At 35.2% G+C, this 27,923-nt stretch overlaps 1 protein-coding gene across 8 annotated transcripts in view; it reads right to left on the bottom strand.

The window, feature by feature from the left end:
* MICU3 (mitochondrial calcium uptake family member 3) overlaps window positions 1–27,923 on the bottom strand; it is a 95,474-nt gene that overhangs the window by 45,000 nt on the left and 22,551 nt on the right. For all 8 annotated transcript variants that reach the window (XM_021665098.2, XM_021665101.2, XM_021665099.2 and 5 more), the window contains exons 2-3: window positions 13,578–13,731; window positions 8,145–8,176 (exon numbers count right to left, since the gene is read on the bottom strand). In XM_021665098.2, coding sequence (XP_021520773.1) covers window positions 8,145–8,176; window positions 13,578–13,731 — 186 coding nt within the window. The remainder of the gene's footprint in view (window positions 1–8,144; window positions 8,177–13,577; window positions 13,732–27,923) is intronic.

Here is a 27,923-nt window from a genome sequence, read left to right as displayed (position 1 = left end):
ACTTACTTATAAAATAGATCAAAAACATGTTTAAATGTCCATGCAAAATTCTCCACTTTAAAGACCTGAAACATGGCATTATTTATCGTATGTTATGCCTGTGGCTCATTCAAGCACGCAACCCAATATTTGCGCACAGTTCAAACATAAAAGAAATGATGAAGAGGCTACATTAAATTTAATTAGAGATACCTAAAATTTCAGATAAGTTTAATAACGGCAGGTTATATATGAGACAGCCAAATCAAGATAAAATGGTGACTTTAAGTTCTGGAGCCAGTTATAAAGGGATCATTTTATGAAAGCCATGGAAAAACGTGGATTTCCATATCAAGGTCAGAGATGGTCATGTCACCTGGCTTCCTGTAATGTCTATTCTTTGTAACATATTTGGATTTAGAGGGCTTTGTGTAGAGGAAATAAATGAACAAAGGATTATGTTAGAAAAGAATGAAGAGTATTTTAATGATTAGTGACTTAAAGAATGATGACATTGGATGAAGCAGAAAAATGGGTATTGAGTTATTGTGGTCACTGTTTCAATTTGTTCCTAATTTTAACTTAAATATTAAAGAACACAGACTTCAACTGCTGCTTAGCTTGTCCTTTTTTAAAAAAATCAATCTATCAAGTGCTGCTGAAAAAATATCGGAGAATTTAAATATTTGAATCATTACTCATATACTAAATCAATTTTGAATTTATTGTGGATAGTCTTAAAAACAACTAAGTGAAAACTATAATTTGGTTAATTGTGAAGAAAAATGATTAAAGGATTTGGTGAGAGAACTTGAAATTTGGTGAGATAATTTGAAATAATAAAATTAGTCTGCTTAGAAACACATGAAACAAACATAGAACCCACTTCTATTTTCAGATCTGATCCCCACTACCCAGTGCATGTGGCGCCTCAAAAGTTTGAGCATCACCTGGGAGTTTGTGCAAAATGCAGAATCTCTGCCCATCACAGACCTACAGAATCACAACCTGCATTTTTAACAAGATCTTCTAATTTTTACATACATTCAAGTTTGGGAAGCATTTCAGACAAATCCTTCCCAATGAAGCTGTACCTAAAAATGCCTTCTGACATTTATACATTTTTTTTTTAACTGCAAAGCTGAGCTAGCAGGAAAAGAAAATTTTTGGTATGTCAAAGGCAGGAACAGCATTTTTGTTTTGAGATGGAGTCTCACACTGTCATTCAGGCTGAATTGCAGTGGCATAATCTCAGCTCACTGCAACCTCTGCCTCCCAGGTTCCAGCAATTCTTCTTGCCTCAGCCTCCCAAGTAGCTGGGATTACAGGTGCCCGCAACCACATCTGGCTAATTTTTTTGTATTTTTAGTAGAGACAAGGTTTCACTATATTGGCCATGCTGGCCTTGAACTCCTGACCTTGTGATCTGCCCACCTCAGCCTCCCAAAGTGCTGGGATTATAAGCGTGCGTCACCATGCCTGGCCGGAACAGCATTTTTAGGGGATTTATGGACGCCTTGAAGCCCATATGCGGATTCTTGTGTCATTTTCTTTATGTTTCTATATCTGCACTGCAAGTAAAAAATGCCACCAGATAATCAGTGCATCTAATTATAGTATAGCAATGGCACAGAATAATTCAGGTCCAAATTGAAATAAGAATCTGGGATATTTATTGTTTAGGCAACAGTAAACTCAAACATTTTTGTCAGAGTAAGAGATTTAATAAAACATTCTGGGTTGGGATCGGTGGCTCACACCTATAATTTTAGCCCTTCAGGAGGCCGAGGTGTGTAGATCCCTGGAGCCTAGGAGCTTGAGACTAGCCTGGGCAACATGGTGAAACCCCGTCTCACAAACAAACAAGCCAACATCAGCTGGGCATAGTAGCATTCATCTGTAGTCCCAGCTGCTCAGGAGGCTGAGGTGGGAGAATCACTTGAGCTCAGGAAGTGGAGGCTACAATGAGCCACGATGACACCGCTGCACTCCAGCCTAGGCAACAAACCCTGTCTCAAAAAAATTTTTTTTAATTTAACAAACAACATTCCAAACACATTTTATGTAGCTTAATTTATACCATTTCTATTGTAACTGTATAAATATTAACTAATCTTTCTCTATTTTAGTGTTTCCATGTCTTCCAACCTCATCTGTTCTAGCTTAAACTCAGCTACAGTGTAAGACTGAAAAATCAAAATGTAAGATTGAAAAATCATAGCTAGCTTTTATTGTGTGCCCTCTATGTATCTGGCAATAGGCTCATACAATATCCCATTCTTAAAACAACCCTCATTATGCATATTTTACCGAGACTTAAAGTGGGTAAGTAACACCCAAGGTCACAGAGCTAATAAATGACAGAGCCAGACCCTTACTGACTCCAAGTAGCTTATTTTAGTAATATTTTAGTTTCTCCTGGTCTAAATCATCCAATCAACACATTCATCTTGTCTTCTCTGTTAACGTTAAGAACTTCTAAAATTTATTAAAATCTTTATATTTTCACCCATGTTGGGAATCTCCCTAAGCCCAATTCCCAGCTTGGTTTCGTATGCAGCAGTGCTATATTATAAAGAATTTGGCCTTTGTCCCTGGTTCCTAGAAGGAGATTATAAATCCTTGGTTCATACCTGAGTTTATGCTAAGAAGATGACTCAGGAGGGGAGTTGCTTACTAGAAAGAATAACTGTGATTAGAGAGTTGGGCCTGTAGCTTGACCTCTGGGGAGAAGAGAGGCTACAGATAATGTTCAGTCACACAGCCAATAATTCAATCAATCATGCCTATCCTAGTAAAAATTCTAGGTACCAAGCGCAGTGGAGCTTTCTGGTTGGTGAACATGCTGCTGGGCAAGGAAGGTGACACACCCCAACTCCATGTTCTTAAAGAGGGCATAGAAGTTCTGTGTTTCAGGACCTTCCCAGACCTTGCCTTGTCTCTTCATCTGGCTGGTCTTACTCTGTATTCTTTCTAATAAAACCATAAACGTAGGTGCTGCATTTTCTGAGTTCTATGAGTCATTCCAGCAAATGATTAAACCTGAGGGGAGCTGTGGCAACCTCTCAGACTTGTAGACAGTAAGGTCAGAGTGTGGGTAGCCTGGAGCCCCCAAACTTGCAACAAGCATCTGAAATGAGGGCAGTCTTGTTAGGCACTATGCTTAACCTCGGAGTGGTTAGTGTTAGAATTATATTGTAGGCAGAAAATAAATATTTGCTGAATTAAATTCAGTTTCCTAGAATCACAGTTGCCTTTTAAAGGAGTCACACAATTTTCTTAAATAAGTACTATTTTAATAAAATTATACAGTTAATACATATATATTATAGAAAAATTAGTAAGTACAGAAAACAAAAACTAATTGTAATACAGGGATGACAAACAAGTTTTAAACCAAACTTAATTGAGTCTCTAGGGGTGGCAAGTTAAACACACACACACACACACACACTTTATTTAACATTCTTTTAGTCCAATTTCCTAGCTAGGCATATTTATATAGTAATTTGGTATTGTTGCAAATATTAAATCATTCTCTACATACTGTTTTATAACTCACCCTTGGCATTTAATTATATTATCATAAGCATATTTTCCTGTCAAATATTCTTCATTTTCATTTTAATGGCTACATAGCAGTTGTCTATAGTAGCAGTTCTGAAAGGCAACTCTTCGCATTCTTAAAAATATTATGAACCCAAAAGATATATTGTTTATATGGGTTATATCTATCAATATTTAATTTACTTGAAAATGAAAACAAATTTTAGAACACAAGAATACACAAACACACATTCTATTAGTTGGTAGAGCAATGGCATCATTACCAAACAGCCTCTAGAAAACTCCACCATATACTCATGAGAGAATTTCAGTAAATAAAACAAGTTACCTTCTCAGTATTATGATGAAAATAGTTTTGACTTCATGGACCTTTGAAAAGGTCTTTGCACTTTAAATGACTGCCAGTTAATATTATTTTGCAACTTGCTCTTTTACTCAACCTTAAGTTTTCTTGGTCTACTCATGTTAATACACATAGCTAAAATGTATTTATTCATTTTAACTCTGTATTTCTACATTTAGCCTGGGTTTCTCTATTTTACAAATCTTTCATTCACTTCCCTGATGACTGACATCATACTGTTCCCAAATTTTTGCTACTACAATTGATGTTCAAGAAACATGTATAGCAGTAGTCCCCACTCTTTTTGGCAACAGGGACTGGTTTCTCAGAAAACAATTTTTCCACAGACTGGGAAGGGGGAAGGGGAAATGTTCTGGGGATCATCAAGTTCATTACATTTATTGTGCACTTTATTTCTATTGTTATTACAATGTAACATATAATGAAAAAATTATATAACTCATCATCATGTAGAATCAATGGGAGCCCTGAGCTTGTTTTCCTGCAACTAGATGGTCCCATCTGAAGGTGATGGGAGACAGTGACAGATCATCAGGCATTAGATTCTCATAAGGAGCATGCAACCTAGATCCTTCATATGCCAGTTCACAATAGGGTTTGGGTTGCTATGAGAAGCTAATGCTGCTGCTGCTGATCTAACAGGAGGCAGAGCTCAGCCAGTAATGTGAGCAATCAGTGAGGGAAAGCGGCTGTAAATACAGATGAAGCTTCGTGAGAAGGTCAGGGGGCTCTGATATATAGGATTTCTGTCACAAACACAAAAACATTTTTCTAGTATGCATTTCTAGAAGAAGGATTCCTCATATGCATTTTCAACATTATTAGGTATTGACAAGTTTCTCTCAAAAGTAAATATACCCCAGTCTGGGTAACATAGCGAAATCCTGTCTCTTCTAAAAATACAAAAATTAGCTGAGCATGGTGGTGTGCGCCTGTGGTCCCAGCTACTCCGGATGCTGAGGTTGGAGGATCACTTGAGCCCAGGAGGCAGAGGTTGCAGTGAGCCAGGATAGCACCACTGCATTCCAGCCTGTGCAACAGGGAGAGACTCTATCTCAAAAAATTTTTAAAAAATAAAATACCAATTTACATTCTTACCTGGTTCCTTCTTCTTGTCCTTGCTAATTATTGGTATTGTCAGATTTCTGGAAGCTAACAATCTGATGGGTGTGAAATAGTATCATATCATTGGTTTAATTTGCATACCCTACTTACTAGTAAGGCTGACCTCCTTTACATATATTTAGTGGCCATTGTAGGTACATTTGTCTATTTTTTTCTTATTGAGCCAATTATCTTTTTTATAAAGATAAAAAAAGGAGTTCTACATGACTTTCTACAAGACACTTACTCTACTCTGTTAATATGTTGCATGCATATTCTCCTGTCCATTATACATCTTTTAACATTGCTTACACTGTCTTTTGATGCTAAAGCTTAAAATATTTAATTTAGTAAAAACTGCCGATAATTTTGAGTTTTGCTTTATGTGTCTTATCTAAAAAAATAACTCTTATGCCTCCCATTTTTGCTTGTAATCTTATAGAATTTTTGTCACAAATAAGAACTTAATCCATCTGAAATTAGCTTTTGTATATGGTAGTAAATTTGAGACTTAATTTTGTCCCCACCATGGAAAATTAATTATTCAAACATCTGATTGAGAGGTCACTCTTTTTGCCAGCGATTTGTAGATCTATCCAATATGCCTGGATCTGTTTCTGAATTCTATATTCTATTACCTTGATCTAGTTTTGAAAATTATCTTTGCAATGATGCAATACTACTTTATTATAGCTCTATTTCTAATCTTAACATGTGATAAACCCCATTATTCTCAACTCAATGTTTTTTTCCCCCTCTTTCCCCCTCTTTCCTTTTTAGAATTGTTATAAATATTTGGGGCCTTTACTGAGATTAATTTTTAAAGTTAATTTCGAATCAATTTGGTTGGGATTTTTATTGGAGTTACTCTGCATTTACAGATAGATTTGGAAAATCATTATTATAAGGAAATGGCTTATTACCAATATGAACATGATATAGTTCTCCATTTACTTGTCTTTTTAAAAAGAAAATTTAATAATGTTTTGTATATCTTCTTTAGGTATGCTTTTAAGTACCTAATAGTTCTTGTTTCTATTATGAAATGCATTTTATTAAATACTAGTTTCTAATTGTTCTCACTGGTGTGGAGCTTATTATTAAGTTTGGTTTATTGCTCTTATATCCAGTAGCAACCCTGCTAAATTTTTATCAAATTTAAGCAAATTTAAAATTTATATATTTTTCCATTTTTTTGTCCAGTCATATTGTTTTCCTCTATTCTAATCCTTTGAGCCTGTTTTTTTCATGCTGCATATTATGGTCTCAAATGTTCATATGTTGAAGTCCTAAGCCCCAGTACCTCAGATTCTGACTGTTTTGGAGAGAGAATCTTTCTTTAAAGAGGTAATTAGGTTATTATATAAGGTCATCAGGATGAGCCTAATCCAATATGACTGATGTCCTTATAAGAAGAGATTAGGACACAGACATGCCCAGAGGAAAGAACATGTGAAGACAGAAGACGAAGATAGCCACCTAAAAGCCAAGGAGAGAGGCCTCAGAAGAAACTAACCTGCTGACACCTGGATCTCAGACTTCCAGTCCCCAGAACCATGAGAAAATAAATGTCTGTTGTTTAACCCACTCTGTGATACTTTGTCATAGCAGCCCTAGTATACTATACTAGCCTAGACTTCCAGTAAAATGCTATGCAAGAGTTGTGACGGCAGGCATATTTGCATTGTGAGGTAGTTCCCCTTATTTGTGGCTTAGCTTTCCACAGTTTCTGTGACCCTCAGTCAACCGCAGTCCAAAAACATTAAATGGAATGTTCCAAAAATAAACAATTTATAAGTTTTAAGTTGTGTACTGTTCTATGCAGCATGATAAAATCTCACACTGTCCAGCTCTGTCCTACTCAGGACATGAATCATCCCTTTGCCCAGTATATCCACGCTGTATACACTACCCACCTGTTAGGCACCCAGTAGTTGTCTCATCTATCAGATTAAAAAAACATAGTATGTATAAGGTTCAGTACTCTTTAAATTTTCAGCATTCACTACCAGGGGTTTTAGTGCATGTTACCCACTGATAAAGGGGGACTAATATACCTAACTTTAAAGAGAATGCCTCTGAAGTTTCACAAATGACCATGACATTTACTATAGGCTTTTGGAGGACTCCCTTTAAGTAGTTAAGGACGTTCTCCAGATTTCTAATACTATTTTTTTAAATAATAAAATCATATGTATAAAAGTATAACAGGAATATATATGCAATTTAAAGTTAGAAATAGTTAAGTTAAAAAATAGAAAATGATCAGTACTTTAGAAGCTTCTTTGAGTCCATCACTGATATTTCCCACTGTCATCCTTAAGATGAATACTATCTTGAATTTAGTTAATTCTTCCTTAGTTTTCCCACATGTGAATGTATCCTAAATAATGATTTCATTTTCCAAGTTTTGAACTTTATACAAATAGAATGATACTTTATATTTTTGAATTGCTTATTTTGTTTACCATTATGTTTTTGAGACTCATCCAGTTAAAGCACTGTTATAATTCATTTGTTTTCACTATTGTATAGTATACTATATGAATATATCAAAATTTATTTATGGTCTAGTATTGATATATTAAAGTTTTGGGGCCACTACATATAATCTAGAAACATTCTTATGAACCTCTCCTGCATATAAGCAAGAGTTTCCCTAGGTATATACACTGGTATATACTAGATACCAGTGTATTTAGTCTAGAAATTACTAGATTACAGAGTATATTCAAGCTCAACTTTACAAGGTATATGTGCAAGCACTATTGCAGAATTTAAATGCAGGCATGCATTTACTAGGTATAGGGTAGGCATATCTTCAATTTTAGTAGATAATGCCAAATTGTTTTTCAAAGTGGGTATACCAGTTTTATGGTAAATCTTATGTTTGCACATGAGATTTACCAGTAATCTACATTTTCACCAACTCTTAGAAAGGTCCCTCTTTTTTTTTTCCCCTGACAATCTGGAGGATAAAAAAGGCAACCTGATGTGATTCAATTTGCAAAAAAATTATAAAATGTATAAAAGTATGTAATATATTTTATGAAATACATATTTAAATTATATACACATAAATGCATGCACATATAAAATTTGTGTATATCCACCAAGAGCTTTAACTCACCTGTTTGGAAAGTGACTTCCAAGTTTTGGCAACTAAAATAAACAAATATAAGATAATTAGATAATAAATACATCATGTAATATATACCCATATTTGCTAATCATCTATAACCATAACTGATAACCAAACTTTTATGTCCAAAAGGCAAGTTTTTTTAACCTCAAAATTTGGATCTGTAATATAATCTTACATATATTATCTATTTGTTTTATATACTATGCACTGTTTATAAGTATCAGTGATATAGGAAACATTTCTCCACAGTGATATCATCTTAATTTGGGGCTTTCTGGACTAATAAAGTAACCCTAACTTTCTCCATGTTAAACATCTTGTGGGCTGAAAAGTAAAAATAATGATTCTTATGAAATATTCAAACTAGAATATAAAATAATATTAACACAGATAAACTATAATTTTAAGGTATTATTTGTGATCTTTCCTATACTATTGTTCCATGACATAATTCATAGGCCAGGTCTCTCTAGGGTGAAGAAGGATTGGAGAAAGAGAAAAAGAAAGGAAAGGAAATGGAGGTTATGTGAAGTGATGGGGAAATTTGTCCTGTTTCATTATTCTTCCCTACAACTATTCAAGAAGCATCTCTGAAGTAAGAGTGTTATAGCTGAATAAGATATCAGGGATCACTTTCTTTTTCTGATTCCTCCTCATATCCCCAAAGATCTCGAACACTAGAAAACTTACAATATTGGGACAAATGTGTAGTCAGTATTGCTATTTCCTTTGCTCAGATTTGTAAATATTTAATGTAAATATTTAATGCCTGCCTAAGAATTAACGCCAGCTTTACATGCGATGAAGCCCTATAATACAGCTGTGTTAGGAAACTGGTAAATATTAATTATTTCAGCTACATTACAATAATGCCAACCAACATCTTTTTTTACCTGGTAATGGTGCTATTTCATATAATTAATAATATATCAAATTCAAAATAACAAAAAAAGCAATTTTTGCTATGTAATTTTTCTTTATTAGGCAATAAAACAACTCAATTTAAAATCAAAAGAGAAGAAATATGTTTCTAATGATAGAGTTCTTCTTTACGTAACAACAACATCCTTCCTCTATCCAAGACCGTTTATACAAATGTGTAATCAAGTGATTCAAGTCACAGGTCTAGACATTAGAATTTAGCACGTAACCTTAACTATGATACTATCTACGTTCATTTTGCAAAGACACTTCCCTTTTAACAAAGAATAGAACAATACAAATAATACTTATTATTCTGTTGCTCTCAAAATATAGCAGTAAGAAGAAAAATAAATGGCAGAAAAGTACATGCACATGCTCTTATGCAATGCTAAGAAGATATTAATCAAAAGAGGAAGTTAGATGTACTCTTGAGTTTTGTAGGGTTTATGAGATTTCCATGGTAAATTATTCACAAAAGCCATATTCATTCTGCCGGAAATGTCACCATGTTCAGTATTATTAGCTTTTTAAATAAAGACTAAAGAGCCATCAAGATTGTTCTTCAAAGGATTTTCTGACTTTCTAAATTCCTTATTTCATATGAAGTTACTGCATATATAAATATAACTTAGGTAGAGAAGGACTTCAATTCCATTGGAAATATTATTTCTTAAGCTGTAGGTTGATGTTCATTATATTTTAAATATATTTCTGTATGTCTGAAAATTTTAACAATAAATGTTTAAAAATCTAAATTGAAATAATTCTTGATGCTATGTTGGAAAATAATTACTGATTTTAGTTCTAGAAAAGAAAGTCACCATTTAGGTTCTATTTAAGTAAGCAAAACAAGATTGTAATGCAAAATTATAATCAACAATCAGGTATCTCAACATTTATTTGATCTATAACTTTAAAGCAAATATTTACACAGCATACCATCTTTTCCCTGTTGAATGTCATCATAAAATGATATCAAAGACTTTTAAAAATCATGACTATGATTTTAGACAGGGAAAAAAATGAATGTTGTATAAATATTTGCTTAAAAATTATCATGGCTATGGGCTGGGTGTGGTGGCTCACACCTGTAATCCCAACACTTTGGGAGGCTGAGGCTGGCAGATCACCTGAGGTCAGAAGTTTGAGACCAGCCTGGCCAAAATGGTGAAATCCTGTCTCTACAAAAATACAAAAATTAGCCAGCCATGATGACAGGTGCCTGTAATCCCAGCTACTTGGGAGACTGAGGCGGGAGAATTGCTTGAACCCAGGAGGAGGAGGCTGCAGAAAGCCGAGATCAGGCCATTGTGCTCCAGCCTGGGTGACAGAGCTTGACTCCATCTTGGGGAAAAAAAAACTCATGGCTATGAATTCAAATGATGATGATGATGATAATGACATAACAATATTAAATGTTTACTGTGTACCACATACTAGACTAAGCAGAATTGATTAATTATATCTTCAAAAAAATCATGAGGCTATTATTTTTATAAATGAAGAAACAGAAGATTAAATAACCAAGTTTTCAAAGCCAGTAAGTGCCCAGGATTAAACACAAATCAAATTTCATTATGCCACATTTTTAATGTATCTGATTTAATACTCACTCCATGAAACATTTTTCTATTCTTTTTCTTTTCTAAAACCCCAACTTTCAAAACAGGTTTTATGAATATCTTGATCTTATGTGATTGTTCTTAATTATGTTTGAAAAGTGGTGGTTAGAAATTAACTGAGGTTGTGGTTGTAAAATATCCTGAATACATTTTTTGTAATATTAAACCAGTTTTTTACTCTTAATTTATGGTTTTCAAATACTTATCAGAAGAATCACCATAAAAGTTATTTCCAAAAAGCAAAGTCCAACAGTGTGCTTCCAGTGAGTGTTTTGTGAAGAAAAAAATTCTAGGAAATAATGAAGTACAAGTTTTCAAAATATGAAATTGAGGCCAGGCACAGTGGCTCATGTCTGTAATCCGAGCACTTTCAGAGGCTGAGGCAGGTGGACTGCTTGAGCCTGGGCAACATAGCAAAACCCTGTCTCCACAAAACGATTTAAAAATTAGCTGGTGGCATGGTGGCGTGTGCCTGTAGTCCCAGCCACTTGGGAGGCTGAGGTGGGAGGATCACTTGAGCCTGGGAGGTTGAGGCTGCAGGGAGCTATGAACACATCACAGCACTCCAGACTGGGGGACAGGGCAAGGCCCTGACTCAAAAAAATGATAGATTATCAAGTATCATTTAAAGAATAGCTTTCAAATATGTTTGAAAAAATTATGGAATTGGATATAAAATACCATTTAGCATCTAAGAAATTCCTTCATTCAAGACATATTTATTGTATACCTATCATGTGCCAGGTAACCATATTCTACCTTGGAGCTGGTTGTTTCTGTATCTTATGTCCTCTCATAATATTGTAAGTTTCCTGAGTGCACAGACTTTTTATCCCCCGTAGCACACAGAAAAGGCCCTTAATACAGAAGTAGATGTATAGATATTCCATACGTTTTTATTTAATTGATTTGGTACAACATAGATTATTTATATTTATTAATAAATTAGTATTAAATCTATACTAATTCAGTAATACAGAATCTATGTTGTATCAAATGGATTAAATATAAGGGATATAATCCTTATCCTAGGCCTTCAAATTTTTAAAAGAAAAAAAAGAACACCACTTAATTTTCGACCTTTTCTATCACTATATAATCCTACACATTCCTTAAGTGGCTACATGACTATACCATATACTGTCTTGATTTCATGTTTTTGCTTATGTAGTTTCCATTCCTTTAGATGCTACCCTCATAGTTTCTGGTTAAAATTTTTTTTTAATTTAAAATCTTGCATGAGCAAAAGTGTCTACTTTAAATTCCATTCCAGCTACCTTTCAGTTCCTTTCTCTTTTGCAACTAAATATTTAAGAGTCCTTTACACTCATCGTCTTCATTTCTTCATCTGCTACTCACTCCTGCAATTGCCCTAATGACTCCACTGAAACATCATTTTAAAAAACCATCAATAGCCTTCATGTTACTATATCTAGTGGGCATTTTCCCATCCTCAATTAACTTGAATTCTCAGTAGCATTCCACTCAATTGGCAATTCTGGCTATTTTACTTGGCTTCTGTGACTACATACCCTTATGATTTTCTTCCTATGTCTCTGGCCACTCCTATGTCTCCTTTTGAAGCTCATCCTTTCAAAGCCCTTTGTCCATTCATCTTTCAAAGAACAGAAATTCCTCAAGGCCTAGTCTTTGGTTATCTATATTCTCATCCTATACAGCTTTCCTACGCAATGTCATTCATGTATATTGTATTAGTTAGCAGTCATGCAAAGATGAATCCTAAATACGTACCTGTATCTCTCCCTTGATAGCCAGTGGAAATAATTCCAAGAATCGAAAATTCATTAAAAGCTAATCTGTCAAGTAGCCAATATGCCAAGTTATTAAGGATTTATTTTAAGGTTCATTTTTGCCATATCGCTGACTCTGGAGAAAAAAATGGCTCTAACTGTTTTAGTCTAAGTTAAAGTATTTGTGTGAGTTTTAAGCACATATGGGTCAAACAAATGATTATTTGGTATACTGATTTTTAGTGAGTTATCTTTCAGTGAACTGAAATGAATTATTTTAAAAAAAAATCCTACTGCATCCTTTTACATATCCAAGGTGTCTCAAATAGATCATGACCAAAATTGAAACTGTGATTTTTCTCCCCAAACCTCATCCCTACTGCTATCCATCCAGGTAAGCCAGCCAGAAACCCTTAGTCCTCATTACTCTTTTACCACCATCTGTAGAGGCTTTTGAAGCCTAAACTATCACTAGCCAATTGTGATACAGTATCAAAGGAGAGTATCCATAATTATCTAAAAAGGCTATTAAAATATTTTTTTTACTACCTATATCTGTGAGGTAGCTTTTCTTCATATACTTAATGGAAAACAACATATTGTAACAGATCAAATAAAAAAGCACATGTGAGAATACAGATGTCTTCTGTTAAGTTAGATATTAAGAGATTTGTAAGAATGTACATACTGCCAAAAAGTTTGAGAACCATTGGTCTAATGTGTGAAAAGGTGCGAAATAATTAAACTATTATTAATATATTAACACTACAGGAGCTATGACAAATTTAGAAGAGATACAGGTATAATTCTTGCCCAGGGCTAACCTCAAAGCCAGTTCTCTGAATTACTCTGTTCAGGTTTGATATAAGAATGAATAGGCAGAATATGAGTCTTTTATAAAGAGTATCAAAAGTAAGATGATGTTATGCTGAGAAAGATAGAGCAATTGAAAGTTTCTGAAAAGAGAGGTAAGAGTTTGTTAAGAAATATCAGTTTGATAACATTGAATAGCACAATATTATGTGAAATACCACATTATTCAGTTCTTCTAAAAAAACTTATACAAGTTAGAGATAAAAAAAATTATAAAATTATTAAGATAATTTCAAAAGTATACTCACACTTGGGCTCATCTGTTGTGACAGCCAAAATAAAATCATATGGAGTCATGAATAACTGCCCTTCACATTCTACAGAAGCAAATAAACGAAATCGCCTCTCCCGAGATGTGGCATAAAGGTCTAAGTCTTCAGTGTCTGTTCTGCCAATAGCAACCTAAAGTTGAGAAAGTAAATAAATTTGGATCATGTGAATTAATACCTCCTTCTAGAAGATAAATACTTTTAATTATGTTAAAAGTGAATTAACAGAGTAAATGAAGAAGGGTGAGAATATCATCTTCTGAAAAATATTAATCACTTTATTAATAAATTATTCACATACATAAAATTAATTTTCAAAAGATCCTATAATAAGTATCATTAAGAGCTTAAGGATTTTAAACTGGCACTTTGAAGAAGTGATTTGTGATTTTTTTTGTTTATTTCTTAAGCTTCAGTCTTAAGAGAACATTTAATTATGGAGCCAATGGTACCTTTAGAAGGAACACCAGCACCTGCTGAATGTCTACTATGCACTCTTACAGGCTAATGTATTTAATTACAAGTCTATTCACAACAGCCATTATTTTTCTAAAAGAAGAAAGTAAAACCCCAATAGGCCACTTATAATTACCACTAAGGAAACCATTTAGTGGTCATATTTAGATTCAAAGTGAAACTGCTAATTCTAGATCACTAAAGGATAGTGACCATCACTGGTCTGAATTTTACCTAGAATTAAAGTTTGCTGAAAATTAATATAATTAGAAAGTGTGTTGTATATGGGGGGAGGGGTCTCTTTTCCTTCATTTCGAGCTTTCTTTATAGATATTCCACTGTTATTTTCTCTCTGAAGTAACCAGAGCAAATTATTTTTTTTAATAAAACAATTTATTTTCCTGATTACAGGAGTAATGCATGGCTATTACATGCAACTTAGAAGACAGAATTTTTAAAAATTTGTAAGTATAATTTTATTTTTGGCAAAAAAGTACGATTTTACCACACATGCTGTTCAGTAACCTGATATTTTTCACTTATCAATTATCAGGGCCATTTTTCTATGTCACTAAATATTCTAGTAGTTACTGTATGAAATTGGAAAACAGACTTTAAAAGTTTATAGATATAATTGTTTTTGCTTTCTTTTGGCAAAGAAAATGGGATTATACCATATATATTGTTCAGTAATCTGGCTTTTTTACTTACTAAAACTTCAGGACTATTTTCCTAGGTCACTATTCTTGTAGAAGACCATTTTTGTTAACTGTATAATATTTCACAGTAAATGTTTATAGTAAAACATAAACAATTCCACGTGGTTATTCAGTTAATTTCTAATCTTTTGCTATTGTAAAACAATGGTACAATGCTGAACCCTGAAAATATCTAGAAATATCCATAAACAGTTACACAGGATACATTTTTTTTTTTTGAGACAGTCTCACTCTCACCCAGGCTGGAGCGCAGTGGCAAGATCTCAGCTCACTGCAACCTCTGCCTCCCGAGTTCAGTTCTCCTGCCTAGCCTCCCTTAATCCTAAGGAGTGAAACTGATTGGTCAAAGAAGATCTTTTAGTCAAACTGTCTTCAGGGAGTTTATAGCAATTTACATGATTATCAATAATACACAAATTATATTTTCACTTATTTCATAAAAATTATTTCATATAAGGAAAAAACTATTTAAATATTTAGTACCTTGAGAAGCCATAGCAAAAACAATCCATAGAAACTTTTAGCAAGAATACTACTTTATTTCTAAGTTACACCTTATTAAATGAAAAGCCAGGCAAATGATTAATCTTTTTCATCATCCTGAAGACTAAGACTTCTCAAAACATTACAGTAGCAGTTAAATAAAAACTGAAAAAAAGTTTGGCTCCCCACTTTTAACAGTGTAAGAAATGGAATTTGTGGTGTCTGTCTTTAAGGAATGAATACCAATCTATATGGAAAGACAGAATGCTAGTTGGAGAGACAAAAGGCACAGAGAAAGGGAATAGGTTAAATGCAAGCAAACAAGAAAGGGAGAAGACGGTGAGCTTAAAAAGAACGTTTCAGGAAAAATTACAAATTTTAATGCCAGAAAAGATATGAACATTTGGGGTTTCTACAGCATTATTTAAAAGACGGTCATAATCTTCCTGAGCAGAGGATTCACATTAATGGAAAAGTGTGGTAAAAGTATGGCAAGCTAATGATTTCTGAATGCCAGACTAAAGCCCTGGAGCTGAATTTGACAGTAAACAAATGGTCTTAGGAGTTGCTGAAGTGGAGCAATGACTCAAAGAAAATGGTGCTTTAGAAAGATAAAGTAGCCTAGTACCAAAGACAAGTTGGCTCAGCAGTATATATTGATAACAATTGTTCAGGTATCCACAGGTACTGGGAAATTGTTTTGGCTCTGCCGTGGGTGAGACATGAGATACTGAACAACTCACTGGGAAAAATGAGCAATAATTTCCCTGAATAATCCTCAGGGATCAGACTACCATATTAGTCCCCTTGTACACGCATATACCAGGGGTTTCTTTTTCCTCTCAAGGTGGGAAAACAATCTTATCTGTAACTAGAGTTGACTTTTCCGCCTTTTTCTTGCTAGGCCATTTCCCTGGGCCTAGGTGACATCAATCAACCATGATTTCTCACCAGTGAATTTCATGGAGGACCACTCAGCCTGGAGCTCCCACTGTTTATGCACCATGATCTGAAGCATGCCTTGGTCTAACATTCTGCACCCCAAGTTTCAGCCTATAACATCTATATTTGCTCTGACCTAATCCAGACTTGATCTGTGGCTTCTGTCTCTACCTGGTGTTGCCACTACTGCTCCTGAGATGCCTGTTTTCTCATCAAATTTTCTGTCCTTAAGCATAGTCTATCAATGCCCCAGCTTACCAAACCTGCCTGACCACTGCTGCTGGGAATATGATCCACCTTCTATATAAGCTAATGCTGGCAACCCCTCCTCCTCCTTTACCTCTCCTAACAATCAATTAACAAAGCCTGTAGTCCTGTCTCTAATTTCACACATCAAAACCACTGCCACCACCTTTGTTCAGGGACTCATTATTACTTCCCTACAGTTTTATAGTAATGGCCTGTGATTGTTACTTCTAATCCATCCTATGCCGAAGTAAGAGAAAATAAGCAGAACTATAGAAAAGATTGCATTCTTTAACCCCGACTAAGGGTATGAGAAGAAATCTCACCAAGCAGAGTTGAACGTTGTCATTAAAACTCCACTGTATGAATCCACTCCTGTTGTCTTAGCAATGGTATTAGGTGGGGTTTTGATAATGGTATTAGGTGGGTGCCCATATTTCTATATAGCACCACTTTAAAAGAAGATCAGGAAGGAGTTTGGAAAGGGTTTGTGCCTCAGGCACAAATATATATATATATATATATATATTCACCGCTCAGATGAAAAAGGGACTGGTAAAAAGTATATAACGGCCAGGCGCAGTGGCTCACGCCTGTAATCACAGCACTTTGGGAGAACAAGGCAAGAGGATCACTTGAGGTCAGGAGTTCGAGACCAGCCTGGCCAACATGGTGAAACCTCATCTCTATTAAAAATACAAAAATTGGCTGGGTGTGGTGGCACATGCCTGTAATCCCAGCTACCTGGGAGGCTGAGGCAGGAAAATCACTTGAAACCTGTAAGGCAGAGGCTGCAGTGAGTCAAGATCACGCCACTGCACTCCAGTCTGGGTGACACAGCAAGACTCTGTCTCAAAAAAAAAAAAAGTAAATAACAATTTCCCCATGATAACCCAGTAAACTGGTCTGATCGCAGAATAGTCTACTTATCTTCAACTAGGAGAACTCAGCTCATCTGGTTGGAGAATGAGATGGGATGGAGAGCAGGACAGAAAACCAATACTTGGGTTGGTTTTTAAGTTTTCTATTCTCTTCTACTGACTTGTCTCTTCCTACTCAAATACCATATTGTTTTAATGGCTATATCTTTGGAATATGTTTTGACATTAAGTAAAACAAGACTGTACCTGTCAGTCTTTTTTGTTGAGACAGAGAGTTGCTCTGTCGCCAGGATGGAGTGCAGTGGCATAATCTTGGTTCACTGCAACCTCCGCACCCTCCTACTCCAGTTTTAAGTGACTCTCCTGCCTCAGCCTCCCAAGTAGCTGGGACTACAGGTACACCATCACGCCCAGCTAATTTTTGTATTTTTGGTAGAGACAGGGTTTCACCATGTTGGCCAGGATGGTCTCAATCTCTTGACCTCATGATCCGCCTGCCTCAGCCTCCCAAAGTGCTGGGATTACAGGTGTCAGCCACCACGCCTGGCCACTGTCAATCTTTTAAAAAATATTTGTGATGACTGATATGTAATTTAGAAATCAGTGTATCAAGTTCTATTTTAAAAATCCTACTGGTATTTTGTTTGAGATGATATTAAATTTTGGGAGAATTGATAGTCTCACAATATTGAATTTTCCAACCTAGGAACACAGATGTCTACATATTCAAGTCCTCACGTATGTCTTTCAATAAAATTTTGAGTTTTCTTCACATAAATTAAAAAATTTTTTTGGTAGAGTTACTCCTAAGCATTTCATAGTCTGTGTAATTTGAACAGGGAATGAGACCTTTTATTTCTATTACATTTTCAATTGGTTATTTCTTATGTGTGGGAAGGCTATTAACTTTAGTATATTTGCTTCATATCCAACTATCTTATTAAATTCCTTCACTAATCTTAACTTTTTTTCTCAGATTTTCTAAGCAGATAATCACAAATTCTTTCAAAATGGCGACAGTTGTAGCTTCTCCTTTTGAACATTTATATCTCATTTTCATTGCCTTAATTGCTAGAGGTGTAGGTCTATAAAAGTAATGTTAAATATTATCAGTAATATGAAGCACTCTTGACTTTTTCTATGTTTTGAAGAGAATGCTTCCAATGAATTGCCAATAAAAGCAACGTCTGCTGTCAGTTTTGATAATTATTGTCTACCTTATATCAGGAATGGGTATTCATCTGGTCTCGTTTGTTCTCTGAAAATGAGTTTAGAGTTAGAATGGTCCTTAGAGATCATTTGGTCCTCTTGCTTCTTCGCCTTTTTACCAGAATAGAAACATAAATATTAGTCCTCAAACAAACATTTAAAATGTGTTGGGTGAGCAGAAGCATAAATAGAAATCCCCAAACAAAAACTCAAACTATATTGGACAAAACTCTATTATTTGCATTATCTTTTAAACCTGTATAGTTTCTAAGATGAATATTTAACATCAACAAATGACTTAATGGAAATTCATTCACTCATTCAACAGGTATTTGTTGTTTGTCTACTATATACAAATGAATTATTGTAAAATAATTAGTCAACTGGAAGATTACCAACATTAACTAAAACTGTTTTCGGAGAAAAACAAATAAATAAGCTTGGTTTAATCATGTTCTGCCTACATATACCTAACTACTTTCAAACACTTAGAGAATCCATCTGCTTTTTTCTCTGGAGTTTATCAATAGACTGTTTACTTAGAGAATGCTCTAATGGCATAAGATGAATAATTTATCATTTGTTACTGTGATACAGTTCTAACCAAGCTAAACTTCAGAGTACACAGGAGGCTGACTTGCAGCAGTCCATGAAGTTCTGCTGAACATACCTGATCTACTGGAACCTCTGAGAAAGAGGTGGCAGCTGGCCAGCAGACTATCAAAGTGTCACAAGGAACTCAGACCTTTAAGAGATTTAGCTTTGCTTCTGAATTTTCCAAAGTTCAAAAAAACCCAAACTCTTTAAAGTTTTAACATCACTATTATGAACAGTCAAGAAAAAAAAAACCCAACAATAATAAAGGTGGAACATGACATCAAACCAGTTTATTAAACCTCTTGTGAGTCTTGGTTGCTTACAACTGACAATGATCTTGTAACATGTTAATGTTCTGGACCTTTTAAAAAACAAATATAGCCATTTCACTGGAGCACAATGAATCTGTGATTCTGTGATGAGGAGTGTATCCTTAGATTACTAGGACTAGGTTTCACTGGCTGATCTATTTCATTTTAAATACCCTTTTTGCTTACTTAGACCAATATATCTTTTAAAGGTTAATTACTAATTTAAAAATCCTAAAATCAACAAAAACATCTTTCATTACTATGTACTATTTCAGTAAATGGTACGTTTGGTATCACAAATTGCCAATGCAGTGAAAACTCATCAATAAGTATAATATGTCAAAGGTCAATATGGCACTTTGGGAGGCCGAGGTGCGTGATCACCTGAGGTCAGGAGTTCAGGACCAGCCTGGCCAACATGGTGAAACCCCACCTCTACTACAAATACAAAAAAATTAGCCAGGCATGGTGGTGGGCGCCAGTAATCTCAGCTACTCAGGAAGCTGAGGCAGGAGAATCACTTGAACCCAGGAGGCGCAGGTTGCAGTGAGCTGAGATGGTGCCATTGCACTCCAGCCTAGGCAACAAGAGCAAAACTTTTTCTCAGGAAAAAAAAAAAAAGAAAGAAAAAAAAGTCAGTAGGGAAAGCTAACATGAAAGCCAAGAAAATCTGAATTATATAAATTCAGTTGTTAAAACATTAATTGCTAAACTGAAAATCATTACCATCAATTCTGTATTACATACTTGGAAACATATGAGGAGACCATTTGTGAATTGGTAGGGAAAAGACTGAAAGGAACATAGAAGAAAGGATTTATATAAGAAAAATTCTTAATTTCTATAGATTACAGTCAATCTAATTTCAATAGATGACAGTCAAACTAAAAAACATATATTTGGGAAGTGACAATCTTTAAACTTAAGATTTAAAGAGAAAACCCTTAAGCTTATAATAGCTACAAAGAGAAATATAGCCTTTCTGAGAAGCTGAAAGATAGGAGAAGCAATGATGGAGCTGAAGACTGAACTAGCTTAGATTCTAAGAAATAATCTCCCCAAAGTAAACACACAAAACAAAATTTCCATGTTCCATCTTTCCTGGAGATGCCTCTTTTTCTTTCTTCTTTCTTTTTTAGAGATGGAGTCTATGTTCTGTCAGGTGAAATCTTTTCTCTGCATGTCTTTCTTTGGAGTTTATTTTAGTGTCAGCAGCAGACCTTATTGAAGAAGCTCTTAAATACAGAAATAATAGAACAATAAGTTTTTCTTAGGCAATAAACAGCAAACCCATTCATGGAGGCTATCTTATTCTAGCTTATTAATCATAAGTTATAGCTGATTATCAGCGTTAAAAATTTGCTATAATTAAAAATTCTTATTGAATATAATTAATATTGTTTAAACCTTGAATTCCTGTTTATATATGAGTTTCGGAACCAAACCTGTTCCAAGTTGGAGGTAACCACATACTCTTAGGCCAGATCTGGGTGTTGCCTGTTATATTCTGGAAACAAGAACTGAGCTCCTGATTTGCTCCTTATCCTTAGAACCAATCCATTCCTGACTTCCCAATATCCATACCTGGGTTCCTGTTAACCTGTGCCTGACATGTCCTCCTACTTCACAGGTTCCCTCTGGAACTGCAGTACATGCTTACCTACCCACAACAGCGCTTGGGTTAGGCTGCTTCTTACCAGATCTACTTAATGCTTCTCTCTAAACTCTGTCTGTTTAGAGCTCAGCTAGTTATCAACACATTCAATGGTTATTTACTGATAGAACTTCATAAAATCAACTAAGCTAATATTAGCCAAAGTCTAGGCTTAACCTGTTGACAGAAACAAGAATGAGTCTAATTTCCATCTGAGCTTAGGATAAACTCCAGAAACTGTAATGGTCTCCGCTATGGCCAGCTCCAGTAATATTTTAGATCTACTTCAGTTCCCTGCTTAGCTTTGCAATTTCTTTGGCGATGAGCCCAATACCTTTCCAGTTATTGCCAAGGAAATGAATCCATGGTGTTCCATATCAAATGGAACACGTGATTCTTTGGCGATGAGCCCAATACCTTTCCAGTTATTGCCAAGGAAATGAATCCATGGTGTTCCATATCAAATGGAACACGTGATTCTTTTACTCACTCTCAGAAAGGCCACCTGACAGAAAACTGCTACCATACCCTCTCTACTGTATAAGCTACTGCTCCTAATCGATCATAATGAATCACATCCCTTGTGATAGCACACCTTATACTCTGACCACACAGCTTCCCTGAGAGCCAACACAGTATCTGGATAAATCTTAGCAATTTCCTTTACATATCCCTGTTATATCACTTATACTCCTTTCCTCCATTCACACCAGGTTGCAATTATCTGTTTATGTATTTGTCTCTTCCATTCAATCATGAATTCCTTGAGCTGTAAGTTCTTGCTTTTATAGCCCCAGTGGATACCACAGTACCTGACACATATAAGAGGCTCAGTACATGGTTGCTTTGTGAATAAATGAATGCTTGTGGGAACTGGGTAATAAGCAACTAAAGGGATATCGAGTCTTGGCCAGAGAGCAGTTAAGGACAACCAGAAGAAAGTTTTCTGATTCCAAAGTAGGCCCTTAGTCTGATATATTAAAAGAGAATCTAAAGCTTTGGTGAGAAAAACATCACATTACAACATAGAAATCCATCTTTTAAAAGTTATTCAAATATGTCATCTTTAATGTTGGTTACTGTTTTAAGTTTAGCTAATGCAATAAGAAGGCATATGGGGTTTGTTTTCACTTTTATTGCTTATTATTTTAATAGAGTAAAAAGTCTGGTTAAAATGTACCTCTTAAGCAGAGACGCAGGCAAAAGCAACTGTGGCTTAGATCTTGAAGTTTGGAATACTCAATTCTCAGGCACCCCTCCAAAGTAACTGCAACATATAACAACTGGGGTTTTTTTTCATATTTAGATTTTACAAGAAGTTTCTATGTACTTTTTTTTTTTTTTTGAGACAGGGTCTTGCTCTGTCACTCAGGCTGAAGTGTAGTGGCGCAATCATGGCTTACTGCAACCTTTACCTCCTGGGCTCAAGTGATCCTCCCACCTCAGCCTCCCAAATAGCTGGGACCACAGATGCAGGCCAGCATGCACCACTATGCCAAGCTAATTTTTGCTATTTTTTGAAGAGGCAGGGTTTCACCATGATACCCAGGCTGGTCTCGAACTCTCAAGTGCAAGCAATCTCCTGTCTCAATCTCCCAAAGTGCTGAGATTATGTTTAGCCGCTGTGCCTGGCCCTTAAAATTTTAAAGTAACTACCTTGCTAGTTACTACTTTGCTAGGAGCTTCATAACACTTCAGTTGGTTTCTTTCAGTTACACATGATCAATTATTTTCTAGAACAAAGAGTAATTTCTGGTTTTATAATATCTTTCTTAAAAGGATTCATAAAATTCACAAATTCTTCTAAGTTTGACTAGAGGAATAACAGGAACCAACAGACAGCATATCTGGTGATAATTTTATCAGTATACACATTAGGGAAGGCAAAAAAGGGAGAATACAGCTTTTCAAATGTGAATTAATACTGGGAGTTCTAACGTTAAGAGAAGGCAGTTGGTTATGTTGGAGAAAAAGAAAAACGTAAATGTAACTTGAAAGAGGCTCAAATGAGTAAGACTGCAGGAAAGCAACCTACTTGGAAGACTTCAGGAACGGGCAGCAGTGGAGGGAACAAGAAGCCAGACAGGAAAGGTATGGGAGATGCAGCGTATGATTCATTTGGCACAATCCTAAACCAAGTTCAAGACCCAGACTGCGGACCTCAGCCAAGAACAGAGGAGGTTCAAGCAGCAGGCAAATGGACTGAAGTCCAGTATTCAAAGAAGAGAGAAGTAGATAAGAGGAGCCTGGATTCAGTAAGAAGCAATGTAGTCCCTGGGGAATTGGCATAAGGTCATTGGGATCTTTTAAGTGCCTTCTAAAGTAAGAATCCAAAACAGGGGATTGGGATATAAGACTGGGGCTAAGTCACAGGGATCCATCAGTTACATTAATAATGTCCAAGTGGCCAATTAGCTATCATTCTAAAGCTCCTTATATTCTGCAGGTCTTATAGGGTGTGTGGTGAGGTTGAACCTACAGGCAGGCAGTTAGGTGAACTTCCACACTAGGAGAACTTAAGAGACATGTCTAGCTGACAGTTAATTCACCTTTATCCAAAAACAATCATCTCCCTTCTCAATGATAAAGACCTTTACCAATTAATCGTTTCTCTACTGTATTAGACAGGTAGGCTAACTTCCTCAAATGTAATGGCTCCAACACAACACAAGTGTGTTTCTTTCTTTCTCACATAAGAGTCCAGAGAGAACACACTAAGACTGGGGTTGGGAGTGGGATCAAGGAGCTCTGCTTCACATAGCCATTCAGAGACGCAGGGAGATGATGACTGTCATTATCAACCAAGGAAGAGGGAAATAAAGTATGAAAGAAGTTCATGTGAGAAGCTTTTATAGGCCAGTCCTGGAAGTGGTATAAATCACTTCTGCTCACCTTTAGCTGAAAACAACTTAGTCACACAGCCACACTTAAGTGCAAGGAATGATGGAAAATGAAGAAGAGCTGGACTTCTATACCCTAAGTATTATGGAAAAGGAGTAGAAATCGTGGTCAACAGTTTGCAGTCTCTGTCATACCAACTTTGGGTGACAATATCGGGGACTCACGGAATATAAAGGACTAAAAACAAAAAACATTAGAATAAGTTTAGGAAAGACTTGGAGAGATTCACTTTCAAAACGAACCACATCTATAGATTTAAAAGCCTCATGGGAGGTAATACTTCTAAATCACCTTCACCAATGTTTCAGGAAACACTAAACTGCTGTGATTCACTTAGGTTGACAGTTCTAAGTGAATTTTTTATTTTATTTTATCCTTTGCAGACTGTATCTCTCTTTCTAAATTCTTAGACATAGCCACAACTGGCTTGAAATTTAATGTTATTTGCATTTGTACTCTCTCCCTGGCTTTGTTTCTCCAAATTTGGCAAAATGCTTCTGTAACTCTGATCTTTTCTCAAAACACTGCAGTGAGATTAAGAAAATATTTGGGGCTGGGCGCGGTGGCTCAAGCCTGTAATCCCAGCCCTTTGGGAGGCTGAGGTGAGCAGATCAGGAGGTCAGGAGACTGAGACCATCCTGGCCAACACGGTGAAACCCTGTCTCTACTAAAAATACAAAAATTAGCTGGGTATGCTGGCAGCTGCCTGTAATCCCAGCTATTTGAGAGGCTGAGGCAGAGAATCACTTGAACCCAGGAGGCAGCGGTTGCAGTGAGCTGAGATTGCACCACTACACTCCAGCCTGGTGACAGAGCGAGGCTCCGTCTCAAAAAAAGAAAAGAAAAGAAAAGAAAATATTTGGGTCTGGTCCTCAGTCCTTGAATGTTGAGAGATTCAACATTTGTGGAGTGTAAACAAATGCTTTTTGCTCTGCCTCCACAAACCTACCCACTTATCTAAGGGAGACTGAATAGTAAGTACTATTACTGTCCTATGGTTTAATTTACAAAAACTGACTCAACTATCTATAGCTAACAAGATCATGGTCTTAACATTTTCACTCTATAATTATAAAACTGAATTATTCCTAAATTTGGTGGCAGACTGCTATACTCAAAGTATCTAACAAAAATAACCAAAACTTCTAAATCTAAAATCTAAGTAACAGAAACAAAATATAAAACTCCCTGCAAATACACATATGTATATAAACTTAAGTTTTAAATCCTAACAACTTCATTTCTTTCATTTATATAGTGAAATCCATTCTGAAAATAAAATATAATCATCAAACTTCAAAATAATGAAACCATGGCATGTATGATTTTGTCAAATATTACCTATTAAATGTAATAATATTATAATTTCTTGGCTTTACATGGGAATATTCTAACTAGATATATAAAACTTTTCATAGTCCTATTTTTCACAGAATAGGAAAATACAGAGATTGTAAAGTTCAAGATAAGGTATCACTGCAGTATTTTTAGATGTGGCAAATTTTGCTGAAATGGATTTTTTTTTTCATCAAAAAGACCTTGCAAAGCTCCTGCAGAAAACTGCTCAAGCACAGACCACAGATTTGGCACATGACTTATTTGTAAGTGTGGGACCACACAGGAGAAACATAAAATCACAGAACTCAAGAGCTAGAAGATAACTGAAATTTGCCATTTCATGTTATTCCTTCTAGGAAATTATGCTTTACACCTTCTAGGAAATTATTTTTTTGGTAATTGCTTGACACCCTTTTCACATTTGCTAAAAACATTTAGGGAATCTTCTTCTTTCTGCCTCTAGAAAGCTCTATTTTTTTCTGTTTTACTAAGAAATTGTGAGCTATTTATGAGAATTTGTGTGGAAATAATAAAAATATACATGATTTCTTCATAAAAATTAAGTAATGATTCTTTTTAGGTAACTATGTGGATGCTCTAAACTAAGATGAGAAGCTTAAAAAATGAGAAAAAAGTTGCATTTTAAAATTACCTCATCTTTCCAAGAGAAATAAAAATATTGTGTCCATACAATTATCTTCTCTGGAATTTCCAAACTCAGATCTTTGCAACTAGTACTTAGATGTTACTTGTTAATGTAGTGAAGCTAGGGCCTTCAGGCAACAGAGTACATCATTATCTTTCCTACAAAAAACAGTAAGCAAAGGTTCACTGCCAAGGCACAGGCTCACGTTACTTCAGGTCAGCAATTCGAAAATTTACTCTGTGGTAAGGTCTAGTTTTCCCAGGGAGGTAAGATTAAATGTCAGATACAGGATTCACTACTTGACAATTAGAGAAACTTATGCCTACTAGCTGATAATACCCTAAAGAGTCAACTGAAAACAATTATGTCAATTATCTGAACTGCATAATACCTTACACTGCATAATACCTTGCCTTTTAGCAACCATGAAACAGAAATGAGAAGAATGAAAGAAGAAAAAATTAAAATAATTTGTATTAACTGAAATTATTTAGATTACCCATCCTTATTAGTTTCTTTAAGACACATTTGTTTTACACTAAATCAAATTTAAAAATTTAAAAATAAAGAGTGATTTTAAAATGTATTAATTTCATGTAGAAAATTAAGCACTGGTATTAGGATTTACCTCATGTTGGCAAATGTACGAACATTTTTATAAAACATAAAAGTAAATAATCTTGCAAATTTATGTTTCTACTTGACATTATCTGGGCAAGAATCTTATGGACTTGCACGGGATTCTATTCAAGTAGCTAAAAACGATGTTCATGGAAGTATTACATTTGGTTTTCCCAAACGGCTTCAGGCTTATTTAAAGGCATCTTGAAGATAAAAGACGTAGGATTTTCTTTGCTTGCTGGGTGGTCGAAAGGTTAAACCTCAAAGTCCCAGTGTGGGAAAATCCCAAAGTACTCTAAGTGAAATGTTTTGATGCTTAGTAAATGTGTCTGTGTGGAAATACACACAGCTGAAGACAAGCCAATAGTGTTTCCCTGGCTGAGATCAAAGTTTTTAAAAGTTGCTAGATAAAGCAACTGACCATTTATGATTTTTAAGGCCTCTAACTGTTCAATTATAGTTACCAGACTATGGAAAGGGTTGAGTGGGGGTTGGGGAAATGAGGACAGATTGGTTAATGAGTATAAATATAATAAGATAGAAGAAATAAATTCTAGAGTTCAATAGCACTATAGGGTGTGCTTAGATTATTATTATTATCTATTATTATTATTATCTATAGGGTGACTATAGATAATAAAATATCATATATTTCAAAATAGCTAGAAGAGAAGATTTGAAATGTTCTTGACACAAAGAAATGATATATGTTCAAGGGGATGGATAACCTAAATACCTTTATTTGATCATTACACACTGTATGCATGTATCAAAATATCACACCCCATAAATACATACAAATATTATGTATCATATTTTAAAACATAAAAATGTTCAAGTCTCTACTCGTATTATTATAGTATCTTACACTACAGGGTTCTTTACAAGTTTAATAAATACTTTCACATATATTATCTTATTATTTGACTGAAAGATAATATAAATGAAACTCTTCTTCTCTACAGGCAGTATAGCGTAGTGATTCTGTGTGTAGACCTCATCTTTTCCTGCCTAAAGACTTTGCTTCAGCAATACTGCCCTAGCCCTGTCAAGCTATTTTTTCCTCTTCCACTGTATACTTCTCTTCAATATACACACGTTGCTATTCCTCCCACCTTAGAAAGCGCCCTCTCCCACGTCTTTATTTAGCTACCTTTGCTCTCCTCCCTGCCATTTCTCTCCTTCCCTTTACAGCAAGGCTACTGGAGAGTGCTGTCTACATTTCCTCTCATTGTCTTTTGATCTTACTCCAGCAAGGCTCTCCCTTCTACCATGCCATCAAAACTGTTTGTCAAGGTCATCAATGACCTCCTTGTTGCTA

The sequence above is a fragment of the Aotus nancymaae genome, unplaced genomic scaffold, assembly GCF_030222135.1.
Source record: "Aotus nancymaae isolate 86718 unplaced genomic scaffold, 86718_ANA_hifiasm-v0.15.2.pri h1tg000079l, whole genome shotgun sequence".
NCBI lineage: Eukaryota > Metazoa > Chordata > Mammalia > Primates > Aotidae > Aotus > Aotus nancymaae.
This window is presented reverse-complemented; position numbering and strand designations above follow the sequence as displayed.